Source organism: Scyliorhinus canicula, chromosome 2 (assembly GCF_902713615.1).
Source record: "Scyliorhinus canicula chromosome 2, sScyCan1.1, whole genome shotgun sequence".
Taxonomy (NCBI): Eukaryota; Metazoa; Chordata; class Chondrichthyes; order Carcharhiniformes; family Scyliorhinidae; genus Scyliorhinus; species Scyliorhinus canicula.
In genome coordinates this window covers 53,804,075-53,819,835 of record NC_052147.1, presented here as the reverse complement: position 1 = coordinate 53,819,835, position 15,761 = coordinate 53,804,075, and the positions used below count along the sequence as shown (strand labels likewise).

Below are 15,761 nucleotides of genomic sequence, written 5' to 3'. Positions count from 1 at the left end.
GATGATCTGCGGTGGTATATCTTGGAAACGAGCACGTTGGTGGGGAGTATAATGGAGCTGCTCCAGAGATTCAGGACGTTCTCGGGGTGTAAATTGAATCCAGGGAAAAGCGAGTAATTTATGTTCTCCCTGCCGGGAGTGGGAGTGGGGGGGTGCTGCCATTCCGCTTGGCTGCAATCCACTTTAGGTATTTGGGCGTGCAGGTGGCCTGGGATTGGGCTTCAGCAGTTTAATTTCACGAGCTTGGTTGGCGGAGGGGCAGGCCAGGTGCAGGCAGTTAAAATTAATGTTTTGCCGCGATTCCTGTTTTATTCCAATGTCTGCCAGTCTTTTTACCTACGTCCTTCTTCAGGGGGGTGGACAAGCTGGTCTCCTCATTCATTGGGGGGGGGCTGCAGAGGGGATAACCTGGGGGGGGGGGGGCTTGCTGTTGCTATATTACAATTGGGCGGCGCATGCGGAGAAAATGGGGGGCTGGAGCAAGGGGTAAAGTTGGGGTAAAGTTTACCTTTGTGGGTAAAGTTGGAGCCGACTTCTTGTCGGGGATCAGGGCTTAGGGCACTGGCAACGGCGTCGTTCCCGATGGCCCCCGGAAAGCACTCAGTGAATCCGGTGGTGGTGGCTATGTTGAAGATTTGGAGACAATTCAGACAACACTTTAAGCTGGGGTCTGGGTTCGGAGGATGCTGATTAGGGGGAATCATATGTTTGTATCGACGAGGATGGATGTGAGGCTTTGGGAATGGGACTTGAGGGAGATTAAGGAAATGAAGGATTTGTTCCTAGCGGGAAGATTTGCGAGTTTAGAGGAGAGGGGAGAGAAGTATGGGATTGGTGCGAGGGGATGGGTTTAGATATATGCAGGTGCTGGACTTTGTGAGGAAGGTTTACCGACCTTCCCGATGGTGCCAATCTCCGCGTTGCTGGAGGTGGTGCTGTAAGTGGTGGGTTGGTGGGTTGTCTCGGCAATTTACGGGAGGATTGTGGAGGGTAGGGTGTCCATGGAGAGGAGTAACATGAGTGGGAGGAAGTGATGGGGTGGCGCTGGACGAGGGACTATAGTGCGAGGTGCCGCAGAGGGTGAATGCCTCGACTGCCCCTGCATCATCTGGCTCTGCCAGGCCTGGTGGTTCCCCATAGTTCGCACCACCAGGTCAACGCCCTCAGCGATGCTCCTCAGTGACTGGGACATGCTCTGCAGAGCCTCGGCAATGCCCACCTGCAACTGGGACAAGCCTCGGTCTGCCCATCTGTAAGTAGGTCATGTCCTGCAGAACCTCATAAAGGTCGGCCTGGTACTGGGTGACATCCCCCAGCGAGGTCGGACATTCTGCCGAGGCCGTCACCAACTGCACGACGCCTTGGACTCCTTCACTAATGCTACCCATACAGTGCACCAGGCTTTCCACTGCGGTTGCCACCCTTGCAGTGTTGGCCTCGGTGCCACGCATTGCCGGCGCCGACCCCTGCGTCCGTAGCCTCTGTGATTCCTCCAATCAGCTATGCATCTGCTGGAGTGACACTGAAATCTTCCCCTGAATATCCCGGCTGTACCCTATCGTCTCAATCAGACTGCTCAGACTGCTGTCTTGCCTGGGGGTTCCTGCCTCCACCTGATGTGCATCATCAGCAGCGCAGTTCTCACCAGATTGTGCCCCCGAAGCCTGTCCACTAACATTTCCCACTGAGCTGTGTGTATCTGCACTGGTGAAGCGTCTGGATAACAGCTGTGCCCCGACTGCAGTTGGATCCGGCACCCCTCCGCCAGTCTGGGCCCTCTCCCGACGATTATGGGAGAGCTTTTCCTGAGTGGACACAGAGGGGCATTGTTAGCCATGTGGGTGGTTCAGAGTGGTGGGAGGGGGTGTATGAAGGGTTGGGGGGGTGTTTGAAGGAGTGGGGGTGGAGTGAGGGTTGGGGGTCGCATGGGGAGTTGGGAGGTGGATGCTCCCTTGAGGGTGGGGGGTTGGTGTCTACTCACTCGTGCTGCCCGGTGTAGGTCATTGACCTTCTTATGGCACTGGAGGCTAATCCTCCTGGTCACACTCCCTGAGCTGACAGCTGCCGTCACCTCATCCCAGGCAGCACTGGCTGCCTTGCGGCTGACTCTCCCAGACCCTCAGGGGAACAGGACGTCCCTTCTGGCCTCCACTGCGTCTAGCAGCCTCCCCAGGTCTGTGTCCCCGAATCTTGGGGCTGGTCTCCTCGGCGCCATTGTTGCGAGCTGGCTGAGCAAATGCAGCTTAAGTGCTGCTCGACCTTGTGAGTGGGTGCTAGAGCGCGTGGTCCTGGCTGATCAGCTGGTGAGCCTTCATTTGCGGCGAGAAGCCCGTGAGGCCTTGTTAACAAAGAACAAAAAACAAAGAAAAGTACAGCACAGGAACAGGCCCTTCGGCCCTCCAAGCCTGCGCCGACGTTGCTGCCCATCTAAACTAAAAGTGACCAATTAACGTTGAATCGCATTGCCGGCCTCACTGGGCCAAGCACCAGGAAGCGAGCAGCTTAGATAGCTTGCCAGAGAATCGTGCCCTCAGTTATTTTTGGGGAGATTCGCCCCCCCCCCCCCTCCGATGTTTTCGTGGCCTTATCCTATTTATCTCTTGTTCTCTAGTTGGGCTTTATAGAGGCATCAAGTTATGTTTAGTGACCCTATTGAGCTAGCTATACTGCTGTTCTCCTGTTCTCCCGCTGTATTCATGTTCGCTGAGCCTATTTTTACTTACTGAGCTGCATCAGTCTTGTGATTTTGTTGCATCGTTTGTCAAAACATAAAACCTCAATAAACCTACTTTTAAAAAAGTGCCTGCATACTGAGGTTTGTGCTTGAATGTGCTGCCCAGACACTTTTTGGATAGTTTTATCATTGTAATTTATTTTTAACGGGTCAGCAGCTCCCTGAGACAACTCCGCAGAAGCTGTCCCCCTGAGAGAGCACATTGGAAGTGCCAGTCCGCACCCCTCCCGGCTGAGCACGGAGCCTTTCCCAGCACTAGTTTCATGCTGGCTACCTGTTAATTGGCAAGCCAGCGTGAAATTGCACTTTGGTGCCGACCGCAGCAAGGTTCACACTCGTTTCTGGGACCTCCAACATATGAAAAATTCAGGCCTGTATCTCTGCTTACATAAATGATTCAATAAGAGATTCAATTAATATTTCCCACAACCCATTGGTTATAAAAACACCAAAAATAACAATGCAATTATTAATTCTGATTACTTTTCCGTTATCCCGATTGCTCTTAACATTTTATGTTGGAATGAAAACTCTTAGAACTCATCTGCCCCACCCGAATCATGAATCTGCCCTTTGCAGATCATGGTCGGCCGACCCTTTCCTGCATTTTCTGTGCTTCTGACTTTGACCATTCACAGCTCATATCCTTAATAAAGTTGAACTTCTGTAATCTATGAACATGCCGCTCTTGAATCAAGGCTTCTTCACACCAAGGAGGGGGGTAAAACATGTAATGTTCTGTACTATGGCTCGATTCAATCCGCAAATTAAACTTCCCCAAAAAGTGAAGCATTTACTTTATAAGTGAGCCACACACCCCAAATCAGTTTTCCAATCACCACACTATCTGAAGCTGTCACGCTACCCAATCCTGTAGAGAGGTGGGAAGGAGGCTCATGTGGATTATAAAGACCTGCTCAGGCAAGGTGGGACAAATGACCTGCTCCTGTGCTGTAAATTCGATGTAATTCTTTATTTTGTTCATCTGTTCTCACCTTCTCTCCATTAGGTTTGTCGACCAGAAACACTTCACTCCATATCTGAATACCAGTTGTTTCTCTCTCTGATCCTCCACGCCAGGAGAAGCCAGTCAAAGGCTCATCACAGTGACCCATCCAGGCATTGCAATCCTAAAGAAGAGAGAGAAAAAAAACATAACATTTTTATACGAGTATCATGAGCACGATTTAATGCGAAAAAAACAAGAGTCCCGCTTTGGGCATGTTTAGGGTGGGTGTTTCTCGGCGCTCCCGCTGACAAACAGGATTTTGCTTATTTTTGGTCGAGTGAAACAGTGCTTCCTACACTGACAAGCTTGCACCCACCCATCATCCCTGTAACTTACCTGTTAGACATGCCTTGAGCCCCTCCCCCCCCACACCTTATAAGGACAAGGCACCCTAGTTCCCGATCCCTGGCACAGGCACTCTGGCAACCGGACACCTTGACACTGGCAGCCTGGCACGCTGGCAGCACCCCTGCCAGTGCCACGGTGGCACTGTCAGGGTGATCAGCTGGCTCCACAAAGGCACTGCCAAGTGCCCGGGTGGCAGGACTGTCAGGGTACCATCCGTCTAGACCACACAGGGGCCTCCAATGGCCTAGGAGGCCAACTCCCCCCAAGTGCCATTACGCCTGGTCCACGTTTGTGCGTTCATTCCCAGGCCTCAGGAGCATCAGGTGCCAACATATTTAATTGAGCCTAAATGCTCACTTAAATATGTAAATCTGAATCTGGCCCAGTGAGGGCGAGATCCAGATTGCAACATCTCATGAGATCTCGTTAGATCTTGCGAGGTGTTTCAAGCGAATCTTGTGAGAGTCTTCTCAGGAAATGTAACTGAACCATGTGCAATGAGGCCATTCGATCGCACCCCATGTAATCTTTTGGATTGTCGCCATTGCAAATACAATTCCAGTCAAAATTCAAATTACTCCTGAATTCAAAAGTATGTTAGATGGGGGATAGTCAAAGGAATTAAATACCTCCTGCCTCTACAATTCTGTGGAAAATGGTTTGCAGTGATACAATCTTCCTCCAGTCAGCCTGAGTTACTTGCTGAGTAGGCACGTGGGCAGCACGGTAGCATGGTGGTTAGCATAAATGCTTCACAGCTCCAGGGTCCCAGGTTCGATTCCCGGCTGGGTCACTGTCTGTGTGGGGTCTGCATGTCCTCCCCGTGTGTGCGTGGGTTTTCTCCGGGTGCTCCGGTTTCCTCCCACAGTCCAAAGATGTGCGGGTTAGGTGGATTGGCCATGCTAAATTGCCCGTAGTATCCTAAAAAGTAAGGTGAGGGGGGTTGTTGGGTTAAGGGTATAGGGTGGATACGTGGGTTTGAGTAGGGTGATCATTGCTCGGCACAACATCGAGGGCTGAAGGGCCTGTTCTGTGCTGTACTGTTCTATGTTCTATGTTCTTGAGTCTTGGTCAATGCCTTTAGCAGGACAGTTGGTCACATTTACAAAACAATTGGCCTCTTTGGGGTCCCTTGGCCACTGCTTCTGGTGCAGCAAAGCACGCCTGCTGGGATTTTCCACTCTCCAGCTAGTGGGTAGTGAGAATTGAATTGGGAGCTCAACATGCATAGCAATGGATGGCAATAGGTTGCGATTGAGTTTTGGGCATATCCATGGTAGGTAGAAGAGCAAATCAGTGTATTTGTGACACAGTCCGATTAAGGTTTTATATGCAAAAATATATAAAGTCCAGATCCAATTTTCCAAAGTTGCACTCCTCAAGGTCCATTTTGAATGGGCAAAGGTAGTTCAATGTGCAGTGGGTATGGCCCAGCATTTAACTCATTCTACCATTACCTGGCTTGGTTCAATGTGCAATGCAAGAGAGCATGTCCGGCACATCACCGGGCATACCTAAAAAGACATACCTGGTGAAGCTGCAGAACAGGCCTTTGTACATGCTAAACGACACGCAATAGAGCAAAGCTATTTTGCAATTAACAAATCAGGTCAAAGTTCTGCAGTCGGGCACATTTGGTCATGTATCATGGTGGGCAATTAAATATCTAACCAGAGAAGACTCCTCAAATATCCCATTCCACTTCGAAGGACAAGGGCATCAGATGCATGAGAACACCACCACCCTCAGGTTCCCCTCCAAGGCACTCACCTTCCTGACTTGGAATTATATCACTTCACTGTCATCAGGTCAAAAAACTGGAACTCCCTTCCCAACTGCACTGTCAGGGTATCTGCAGCACATGGACTGCAGTGATTGAAAGAGATAGTTCTCCACCACCTTCTCATGGGAAACTGAAGCTGAGCAACAAATGCTGACCTTAACAATGCTCATCCCATGCATTAAAAAAACAGGAACGGGATTTACATATTTTTGTTTAAATGTTTACCACACCATTTTAAATTTAAGAGTTACTTCACCATTTTTTTTATTAATGAGTGAATTTGTGGAAACTTTATTTACTCGTTACGGTAAGTTTGGTTTAAAGCATCACAAAGACGTCAATTTTTGTGTACTAATCCCAGTAGAAAAGAAACAGGATGAAAAAAGGGCACATGAAATGAAATTCTAAAAATATCAGCTCTTATGTGAGCTCAGAGAGTCATAAGGCAACTGATACAGGTGCAGAGTCTCGTGGCAGGCAGCAAGCAAACGAAGGTAAGTTTTTTTTTTAAATAATTTTTATTGAAATTTTTACAAAATATAAACATCTCAACTCTATTAGCAAAACAACCGCGGTAACACCCCAAGAACAACACCCACCCAACTTCAAAAGCAACTACAAACAAAAGAAAAAAACAAAAGAACACCCAAACAACAAAAGGGAAAGAGATAACACCCGCCACATCCCACAAACCCATGTACACAGTTCTCCCTCCCACCGATCCCCCCCCCGGGTTGCTGCTGCTGCCGGCCTATTTCCCTACCGTTCCACCAGGAAGTCCAGGAAAGGCTGCCACCGCCTAAAGAACCCTTGTACTGATCCCCTCAGGGCAAATTTCACCTTCTCCAATTTAATGAACCCCGCCATATCATTGATCCAGGCCTCCACGCTTGGGGGCCTCGCATCCTTCCATTGGAGCAAGATCTTTCGCCGGGCTACTAGGGACGCAACGGCCAGAACACCGGCCTCTTTCGCCTCCTGCACTCCCGGCTCCACTGCAACCCCAAAAATTGCGAGTCCCCAGCCTGGCTTGACCCTGGATCCCACCACCCTCGACACCGTCCTTGCTACCCCCTTCCAAAACTCCCCCAGCGCTGGGCACGCCCAAAACATATGGGCGTGGTTCGCTGGGCTCCCCGAGCACCTAGCACACCTGTCCTCGCCCCAGAAAAACCTACTCATCCTCGTCCCAGTCATGTGGGCCCTATGCAGCACCTTGAACTGTATGAGGCTAAGCCTCGCACAGGAAGAGGAGGAATTCACTCTCTCCAGGGCATCCGCCCACGTCCCCTCCTCAATTTCCTCACCCAGCTCCTCTTCCCATTTACCCTTCAGTTCTTCCACCGAGGCCTCGTCTACCTCCTGCATCACCCGGTATATGTCCGAAATCCTCCCTCCTCCAACCCACACCCCCGAGAGCAACCGATCCCGCACCCCTCGTGGGGGCAGCAAGGGGAACCCCTCCACCTGCTGCCTGGCAAACGCCCTCACCTCCATGTACCTAAACATGTTCCCCGGGAGGCACTGGAACAGGAACAAAAACCTCGGGAGCACCGTCATCTTAACGGACTGCACCCTCCCCGCCAGTGACAGCGGTAACATATCCCACCTCTTAAACTCCTCCTCCATCTGCTCCACCAGCCTTGTGAGGTTGAGCTTGTGCAGGGCCCCCCAGCTCCCAGCCACCTGGACCCCTAGGTACCTGAAGCTCTTTCCTGCCTGCTTCAGTGGGAGCCTACCAATCCCCTCCTCTTGATCCACCGGATGCACCACAAACAACTCACACTTGCCCAGGTTCAACTTATACCCAGAGAAACCCCCGAATTCACTAAGAAACCTCATCACCTCCGGCATCCCCCCCACCGGGTCCGCCACATACAGCAACAGGTCGTCCGCATACAGCGACACTCGATGCTCCTCCCCACCCCGCACCAGGCCCCTCCAGTTCCCTGACTCCCTCAATGCCATGGCCAGGGGCTCAATCGCCAACGCGAAGAGCAAGGGGGACAGGGGGCACCCATGTCTCGTCCCCCGGTACAGCCGAAAGTACTCCGACCTCCTCCTATTTGTGGCTACACTCGCCATCGGGGCCTCGTAGAGCAGCCTCACCCAACGGATAAACCCCTCCCCAAACCCAAACCTCTCCAACACCTCCCACAAATACCCCCACTCAACCCTATCAAAGGCCTTCTCCGCATCCAATGCCACCACTATCTCCGCCTCCCCTTCCATGGCCGGCATCATAATGACATTGAGGAGCCTTCGCACGTTCGTATTCAACTGCCTTCCCTTCACAAACCCCGTCTGGTCTTCATGAATGATCCCGGGCACGCAATCCTCTATTCTAGTGGCCAGGATCTTTGCCAGCAGCTTAGCATCGCCGTTCAGCAGCGAAATCGGCCTATATGACCCGCACTGCAGAGGGTCCTTGTCCCGCTTCAGGATCAAGGAAATCAGCGCCTGTGACATAGTTGGGGGCAAAGCCCCCCCCTCCCTTGCCTCGTTAAAGGTCCGGACCAACAGGGGGCCCAACAGGTCCAAATACCTTTTATAAAATTCCGCTGGAAACCCGTCCGGCCCCGGCGCCTTCCCCGACTGCATGCTCCCTATCCCTTTGATCACCTCCTCCAGCTCGATCGGCGCCCCCAGTCCCTCCACCTGCTCCACCTCCACCCTCGGGAATCACAGCTTGTCCAAGAAGCGCCCCATTCCATCCCCCTCCACCGGGGGTTCCGACCGGTACAGTTCCCCATAGAAGTCTCTGAAGACCCCATTAACATCTACTCCCCTCCGCACCACCTTCCCAGCCTTATCCATCACTCCCCCAATCTCCCTGGCCGCATCCCGCTTTCGGAGCTGGTGTGCCAGCATCCTGCTCGCCTTCTCCCCATACTCATACACCGCCCCCTGTGCTTTCCTCCACTGAGCTTCCGCCTTTCTGGTAGTCAATAGGTCGAATCTGGCCTGAAGGCTACGCCTCTCCCCCAGCAATCCCTCCTCTGGAACCTCCGCATATCTCCTATCCACCCGCACCATCTCCCCTATCAGTCTCTCCCTCTCCCTTTGCTCCCCCCTCTCCCTATGGGTTCGGATGGAGATCAATTCCCCCCTCATCACCGCCTTCAATGCCTCCCAGACCGTCCCCACTTGGACCTCCCCGTTGTCATTGGCCTCAAGGTACCTCTCGATACACCCCCGAACCCTCTCGGCCACCTCCTCATCTGCCAGCAGCCCCACCTCCATGCGCCAGAGCGGACGTTGGTCCCTCTCTTCCCCCAGCCTAAGGTCCACCCAGTGGGGCCTTGATCTGAAATGGCAATGGCGGAGTATTCCACATCCTCCACCCTCGAAACCAACCCCCTGCTCAGGACAAAAAAATCAATCCTCGAGTAGGCCTTATGTACGTGGGAGAAAAACGAGTATTCCCTGGCCCTTGGCCTCGCAAACCTCCAGGGATCCACCCCCCCAATCTGGCCCATAAATCCCCTCAACATCTTAGCCGCCGCCGGCCTCCTACCCGTCCGGGACTTGGATCGATCCAATGGGGGATCCAATACCGTGTTGAAGTCCCCCCCCATGATCAGGCCCCCCACCTGCAGGTCCGGAATGCGGCCCAACATGCGCCGCGTAAAGCCCGCATCGTCCCAATTTGGGGCGTAAACATTCACCAACACCACCCGCTCCCCCTGCAGCTTACCACTCACCATCACATACCTCCCGCCACTGTCAGCAACCACATTTAATGCCTCAAACGACACCTTCTTCCCCACCAGAATCGCCACCCCCCTACTCTTCTCATCCAGCCCTGAGTGAAATACTTGGCCCACCCATCCCTTCCTCAGCCGAACCTGGTCCACAACTCTCAGGTGTGTCTCCTGGAGCATGGCCACATCCGCCTTCAGCCCCTTCAGGTGTGCAAATACCCGGGCCCATTTGACCGGCCCATTCAGCCCCCTCACATTCCAGGTTATCAGCCGGATCAGAGGGCTCCCTGCCCCCCTTCCCTGCCGATTAGCCATACCCCATCCCTTGCCCACCACCGGCCAGCGTCCCCCGCTCTGCCAGTTTCCCACAGCGGCAACTCCCCCCCCCTCCGGCACCCCCTGCGTCCTCCAGCTCCTTCTGACCGTTTCAGCAGCAACCCAGTACCCCCCCCCCCCCCCCCCCCCCCCCCCAGGCTAGGACCCCTCCTAGCCGCGCCCCTCCCTCCATAGCACTCCCGTGAGCCAGCTAACTTCTGCTGATCCTGGCGACTCCCGCCCTACCTTCGACTCCTCCCCACGTGGGACTACCCCTCCTCCATCGTGCCCGTCAATGGGTCCTCTCCCCCCCCCGCTCGGGAAAAGAAAACAGCCAGCAACGACCCGCGCTTCTCAGCCCCGACCCCGCCCCCACCATCTCCCAGCGCGGGAAACCCGCAGAAAGCCCGCGCTTTCGCCCTGCCCAGCCCCGCCTCCTCTAGGGCAACTCCCATTGTCAGTCCCCCCCCACCAGCTCCCCGTTTACCCCCCTGCCCGAACCCGTCCACCAGACCCCTACAGAAAAACCCATACAGAAAAGACAAATCGACATCACCCCACCCACCCTAAGGCCAACCCACATCTTACATTAAACCAAGCAAATACAAATACAGTATTATACAATATCCCCCATCTTAGACCCTCAGTTTGAGTCCAATTTCTCGGCCTGCAGAAAGGCCCACGCCTCCTCCGGGGACTCAAAATAATGGTGCCGATCCTTATAGGTGACCCACAGACGAGCCGGCTGCAACATGCCGAACTTCACACTCCGTCTATGGAGCACCGCCTTCGTCCGGTTAAACCCGGCCCTCCGCCTCGCCACCTCCGCACTCCAGTCCTGGAAGATCCGCACCTCCATGTTCTCCCACTTGCTGCTCCGCTCCTTCTTGGCCCACCGGAGCACACACCCACGATCCACGAACCGATGAAACCGCACTAATACCGCCTGCGGCGGCTCATTCGACTTGGGCCTCCTAGCCAGAATTCTGTGGGCCCCCTCTAACTCCAGGGGCCCCTGGAAGGACCCAGCCCCCATCAGCGAGTTTAACATAACCGCCACATAGGCCGCCAGGTCCGACCCCTCCAGCCCCTCCGTGAGGCCCAGGATCCGCAAATTCTTCCTCCTTGACCGGTTGTCCAGCTCCTCGAACCGCTCCTGCCATCTTTTATGGAGCGCCTCGTGCATCTCCACCTTCCCCGCCACGGTCACGGCCTCATCCTCCCTTTCGGAGGCCTGCTGCTGCAGCTCCCGGATCACAGCCCCCTGGGCTGTCTGGGTCTCCATCAGTTCCTTGTTGGTTACCTTCAGCGACTCCAGCAGCTCCAACTTAAGCTCCTGGAAGCAGCGCAGCAGAGTCGCCTGCTGCTCCTGAGCCCACTGCCTCCAGTCCTCCGGGTCTCTGCCGGCCGCCATTTTGTCTTCCTTCCCCCGCTTTTTATGGGGTGCTTTCTCCGTTTTTCTACTTACCCCACTCCTGGTCCGGACCATAGGACCGTAGGGGTCGACTCCTGTCCTCTTCCCACGTCGGGATTTGCCGACACAGCTCCGTTGGGGGCCCTGAAAAGAGCCCCAAAGTCCGTTTTCAGCGGGAGCTGCCGAATGTGCGGCTTAGCTCCGCATTGCCGCCACCGGAAGTCATCGCAAATGAAGGTAAGTTTAATATCAGGGTTGGTTTCGAAGCAACCCAAATTTTTACTTTTTAACTGCTGTCTCTCTGAAAAATGAGCAGCTGTCAATTATGATTCAGTCGCACACCTCCATCATCCAAAGTCCACCTAAAGTAACTTTCAGGTGGGCCAGGTAGTGAATGCAAAACAGGCCGATAAAGCCAATAAATGTCCAAATTAGGGTCTCACGCCAATTGTTGGACCCTATTTCTAACTTTAACGTACAAATGGGAATAGTGTGCACCACGCACATTCTGCCTTTTTTTTAACCAGTAAGTGAACAGCCTCGTGAGCAGTCTGGAAGGGACTGTAGGAAGATACCCACAAAGCCACAGAGGGAACTTTTAACTTTTATTTGGTTGGGCTAAGGGGACCTTCAAGCACTGCTGCCTCCCTCAAACATCAATCACCCATCGACAGCTCCATCCCGCTGTTACTACATCACACCTACCCCAGAGCTGACTTCCTTCAAGAAGACCACCATAATACCAAAGAAGAACAAGATAGCCTATCTCAATGACTACCGAACGGTGGCCATAACGTCTGTTATCATGAAATGCTTCGAGCGGCTAGTCATGAGACGGATCACTGCCAGCCTCCCAGACGATCTCGATCCACTGCAGTTTGCCTATCACCGCAACCGGTCCACAGCAGACGCTATGTCACTGGCTCTGCAATCAACACTCGAACACCTCGACACCAAGGACACCTATGTAAGACTGCTGTTCATAGACTACAGCTCCACCTTCAACACCATTATCCCAAGACTAATAACCAAACTCAGCAATCTTGGACTTGACCCCTCCCTGTGCAGCTGGATCCTCAACTTCCTCATTAACAGACCACAATCTGTCAGGATAGGCAACAGCATCTCCTCCACAACAATCCTCAACACCGGAGCCCCGCAAGGAGGTGTGCTCAGTCCTCTACTGAACTCCCTATACACACATGACTGTGTGGCAAGATTTAACTCCAACTCAATATATAATATGCGGATGATACGACTGTGGCGGGCCGCTTCTCAAACAACGATGAATCAGACTACAGGAGGGAAATAAATCACTTGGTTGCATGGTGTTCTGAAAACAACCTCGCTCTAAATGTCAGAAAGACAAAGGAACTGATCATCGACTTCAGGAAGCGTAGCACGACACACACTCCTGCCTGCATCAATGGCTCCGAAGTGGAGATGGTCGATAGCTTTAAGTTCCTGGGGGTCACCATCACCAACAGTCTGTCCTGGTCCATTCACGTTGATGCAACAGTCAAGAAAGCCCAACAACGTCTCTACTTCCTACGGAAGATAAAGAAATTTGGCATGTCTGCATCAACTCTCACAAACTTCCACAGATGTGCGATAGAGAGCATCCTATCCGGCTGCATCACAGCCTGGTATGGCAACTGCTCGGTCCAAGATCGCAAGTCCCTCCACATGGTGTATCCCAACCAAAGGACACCTGCACCGCAGCCTTTGGAGCCCACCCTTGCACACTGCCCCTCTCGGGGGCAGAGGCCTCACCAGTGAGCCCCGCCCTTAGAATCATAAACTGTCTCCTCCTGGTGTGGCTGTCAGTGCTGACTGCCTCTGCCACCACCTCCCAGGCACCGTTCAGGAAAGCAGGCTTGAGTCTGTGGCCCACCCTGGGGAAGAGGGTGTCCCTCCTCTCATCACTGGCACAGAGCTGTACCTCCAACTTGGACTCCCAAACACGGGGGCTCTGTCTTCTCGGAGCCATCTTCGTGGCTGCAGTGAGTGTGTGGTAAGTGGGGCGCTTAAAATCAGCTCCAGCTGGCAGGCGTTTGGCACAAACTCTGGCCCCAGTGATTGCAATGCCCGCTGGGCCGGGAATTGCTCTGAATTTGCGTTAGCAGAGTGCTGGATCATTTGCATGTCCTAACTCACTTACCGAATAGGGCCCCCAATGGAAATGCGAATCACCTGCTATACTGCCCCGTCGGGAATGTCATAATATACAGACAAGTATATGATGGTGCACAGATAGACATTGATTGACACACAGGATGACCAATGAACACACAGAACACAGCAGCCAATCACCAGACAGGACACAGCCACTATAAAGCCAGAGGGCACTAGTTTTCCCGCTCTCTTGGGATGCAGCCTCTGAGACAGTCAGAGCCTGTGAGCAACAACTAGAACATCCACCATGTGGGAGTAAGATAGTCTGGTCAGGTTAGCCTCAGGTCTCCAGTCAACTCAGCATAGCGTCAACCCACAGTTAAAGTATGTTTAATAGTTAAGAGTTCAATAAAATAGAGTTGCATTTCTTTAAGTGTTGGAAGCCTGTCTCTCTCACTGCTATGGTAAACGCAGTCCTCGCAGACCCAGTATACCCAACACATCAGGGAACACTTAGTTTCCCAAACAGAGAACGATGTTTGAATTCTTAACTACTACTGTTTTTAGTAATCATGGCATTGTAGCCAATGAGCTGTAAACATATAAAACTGTCTAGGTTCAGTGAAAGGGGATTATAATTTGTCCAAAAGCAAACCTTTTTTTCTCTGTAACAAGCTTTAAGGGTTGAATAATATTTCATGAAACTTCGTTTTTTTAATATAAATTTAGAGTACCCAATTCAATTTTTCCAATTAAGGGGCAATTTAGCGTGGCCAATCCACCTAGCCTGCACGTCTTTGGTTTGTGGGGCGAAACCCACGCAAACATGGGGAGAATGTGCAACTCCTCACAGACAGTGACCCAGAGCCAGGATCGAACCTGGGAGCTCGGCGCCGTGAGGCTGCAGGGCTAGCCCACTGCGCCACCGTGCTGCCCTTATGAAACTTCTCTAATCACTTATTCAAATTCCACTTAATAAAATAGTCTCTAATTATTTTATCAGCATTCATGTACATAAATATGACATGATCACAGTGTGTCCTTTTTTGCATTTAAGCCAGAATCCTATGTTGAGTTGTTAATATGACAAAAAACATTCCAAAGATGTGTCATACAAGCCGAGTTTCTCGAGCAGCTTTCTGCAAATACAAGGTTGCTTTGTTTGCAAGTATCGAGTCAAGGGGAGGTGGAAAACTCAGTTGGGATTGCGATTTCTGACTGCTAGCCAATGGCTTCATCTCGAAAAATGAACAGGTGAATACTGGATGGGGCAATACCATGCTTGACTGTGACACACCCCATTGCAAAACAGCCGGAGAGCAATTGCTGTCTAGACAAATTAAAATTAATTATTTGCAAATGATGCTGCACCACCCAATGTGTCAGTGCTTTCAGAAGAGGGTAAACAAAACCGTAGAAATATAAGTCTCGATCTAATAGAAAGCAGTGGAGCAGAGGCGTATGCTGCTCACTGCATTTAAAAGTACTTTTTTACATGAACTGCAGCAGGAACCTGCTCTCCCAGCTGCAGTGTGGACCCACCGGCAAGGTTAAGTAGGTCCTAGTGGTGAGATACAGTTCTGATCATAAGCTGGAGATATGCCCCTTAAGGTCTGCCTTCAGCTCAATGACAGGTAAATCTTTTGAGTTATTTTAGATCTTTAATCTATTTTTAGGGCAGCACGGTGACACAGTAGTTAGCACTGCTGTCTCATGGCACCGAGGACCTGGGTTCGATCCCAGCTCCGGGTCACTAGCAATGTGGAGTTTACACATTCTCCCCGTGTCTGCGTGGGTCTCATCCCCATAACCCCAAAAGATGTGCAGGGTAGGTGAAATAGCCATGCTAAATTGACCCTCAATTGGAAGAAAAGAATTGGGTACTCCAAATTCATATTAAAAAATAATCTATTTTTCGAAAGGCACAAGGCCAATCCCTGCCCTGTCCCAGTAATCCCACCTAATGGGGGGGGGGGGGGGGGGGGGGGGGGGGCTGGCACTGTGAGGCAGTAGCCATAATAACTACTCTGCCGCAAGGTCCGGCCTGTTGTTTGCGATATACCTTCTCAACACTGCTCAGCTAACAAAATAGCTCAGTGTTGATTAAAAATGAATAACTGGCAGTATCCAATTCAACATTTATCAACAGGACGAGTGGAACGCCACTGGGCAATTAGATCACGTTCAGTTCAATCCAAGTAACTTGTGTGCCTCCATTCAGTTTCAACTTCAAAGAATTCTGGTCGATCCTTGAGATATTTCTAAAAACTTCACTACTCTTTGTATTCTTTGAATGCACATTAGCAACGATTTTATCTGATGGAACCACCCAAACTACG

General features: G+C 52.0%; 1 protein-coding gene across 3 annotated transcripts in view; it reads right to left on the bottom strand.

The window, feature by feature from the left end:
• The window catches only part of atl1 (atlastin GTPase 1), a 107,575-nt gene that overhangs the window by 44,257 nt on the left and 47,557 nt on the right, over positions 1-15,761 (bottom strand). For all 3 annotated transcript variants that reach the window (XM_038778391.1, XM_038778377.1, XM_038778385.1), the window contains exon 3: positions 3,730-3,864. In XM_038778391.1, coding sequence (XP_038634319.1) covers positions 3,730-3,864 — 135 coding nt within the window. The remainder of the gene's footprint in view (positions 1-3,729; positions 3,865-15,761) is intronic.